The sequence below is a fragment of the Sinocyclocheilus anshuiensis genome, unplaced genomic scaffold, assembly GCF_001515605.1.
Source record: "Sinocyclocheilus anshuiensis isolate Anshui unplaced genomic scaffold, SAMN03320099.WGS_v1.1 scaffold2417, whole genome shotgun sequence".
In the NCBI taxonomy this organism is placed as follows: domain Eukaryota; kingdom Metazoa; phylum Chordata; class Actinopteri; order Cypriniformes; family Cyprinidae; genus Sinocyclocheilus; species Sinocyclocheilus anshuiensis.
Genome location: NW_015552731.1, coordinates 157244 through 158474, shown reverse-complemented (window position 1 = coordinate 158474; position 1231 = coordinate 157244). Strand labels below are relative to the sequence as shown.

General features: G+C 35.7%; 1 protein-coding gene across 1 annotated transcript in view; it reads right to left on the bottom strand.

Annotated features, from left to right (window-relative positions):
* The window catches only part of LOC107667836 (pre-mRNA-processing factor 17-like), a gene marked incomplete at its 3' end in the record, with an annotated part of 26209 nt that extends 25253 nt beyond the window's left edge, over window positions 1-956 (bottom strand). Inside the window, exon 1 of the mRNA XM_016459556.1 lies at window positions 805-956. Within this exon, the coding sequence (XP_016315042.1) occupies window positions 805-956 (152 nt within the window). The remainder of the gene's footprint in view (window positions 1-804) is intronic.
* Between the last annotated feature and the right edge of the window lie 275 nt (window positions 957-1231).

The following is a 1231-nucleotide window of genomic DNA, read 5'->3' as shown; positions in this document are numbered from 1 at the left end:
TAATTTAAGAATTATATATATATATATATATATATATATATATATATATGTATGTATATGTGTGTGTATATAAACATGATAAAATGATACATAAAACAATACACATGCACACACACAAAAATGTGTTATTTTTAATGTTTTTATACTTTTTTGACATATATATTATAGTATATTATATTCATGCTCATAATATAAACATTAAAATTACTTGCATTCAAATTACAATTTAAAATATATATTCTCAGTTATTTTGCTATTTTTAAATGTATTTTTTTATATTTTCATACATTTTTTCTTCCACTTTGCATATATATATATTTCCTTTAGTTATCTCCAAAATGAATTTGGCGTAAAATGACTTTTGGCAGTCTGCCCAAATAATAACTCAAAAAAGAGATATTAAAATGTGTGGCTTTGTGCCAGCTTCATCCATCACACTTGAAAGTGAAGATCAATTTGAGTGCATTGCATTGTGGGATAGAGAACATTGCAGTTCGCTCTGCATTGACACTCATGCATTTGGCAGGCGCTTTTATCCACAGTGAATTGCGTTGCATTCAATGTATATATTTGATCAGTTTGATCATGCATTCCTTGGGAATTTGCACATACAATGCAGCAGATCAATGGAAACACACACTGCAGAAATGGAAGTGTGTTATAATGCAAAAACAACGACACACGCCTGCTGACCTGGACGACACCATAACAAATGAGAGTTCACTACTTGAGATGAAGCTGCTAGTTATCCAGACATAACGAGGCGGAGCCATGGATTCACGAGCGATTATGTGTGCGCGTTACGTAAGAGTCTTGCTCTCTTTTGTTTCCCGTGTGAGAACCTCAGGAGACTCTAATGGAAACCAGCTGTTGAGCTGATCGCATCCACAGCCGTCCTGTGCTCTGATTGGCTGAGGCTGGGCTGGCTGCGCTCTGATTGGCTGCTGCGGGAGCATTCCGCTCTCTGTGATTGGTCTCTGTCTTCATGCAAATGCAGTGGAGTGTTTGTTCAGGGTCAGTTTTAGTGCAGGACACTGCAAATCAAATCAGTCATCCAGAATACTGGAGCGTTCGCAGCTTTCTGTAGTGTCTTCAAAAGATTAGACAGATGAAAGTTAAAGGGAGAAAACAGGTTCAGAAAACCACCAATGTTTGCTTCTTACTTGACTTTATCAGACTGCTAAAGACGGATATTTTCATATTTATAGTAAGAAACAGTAATATTTTTTAA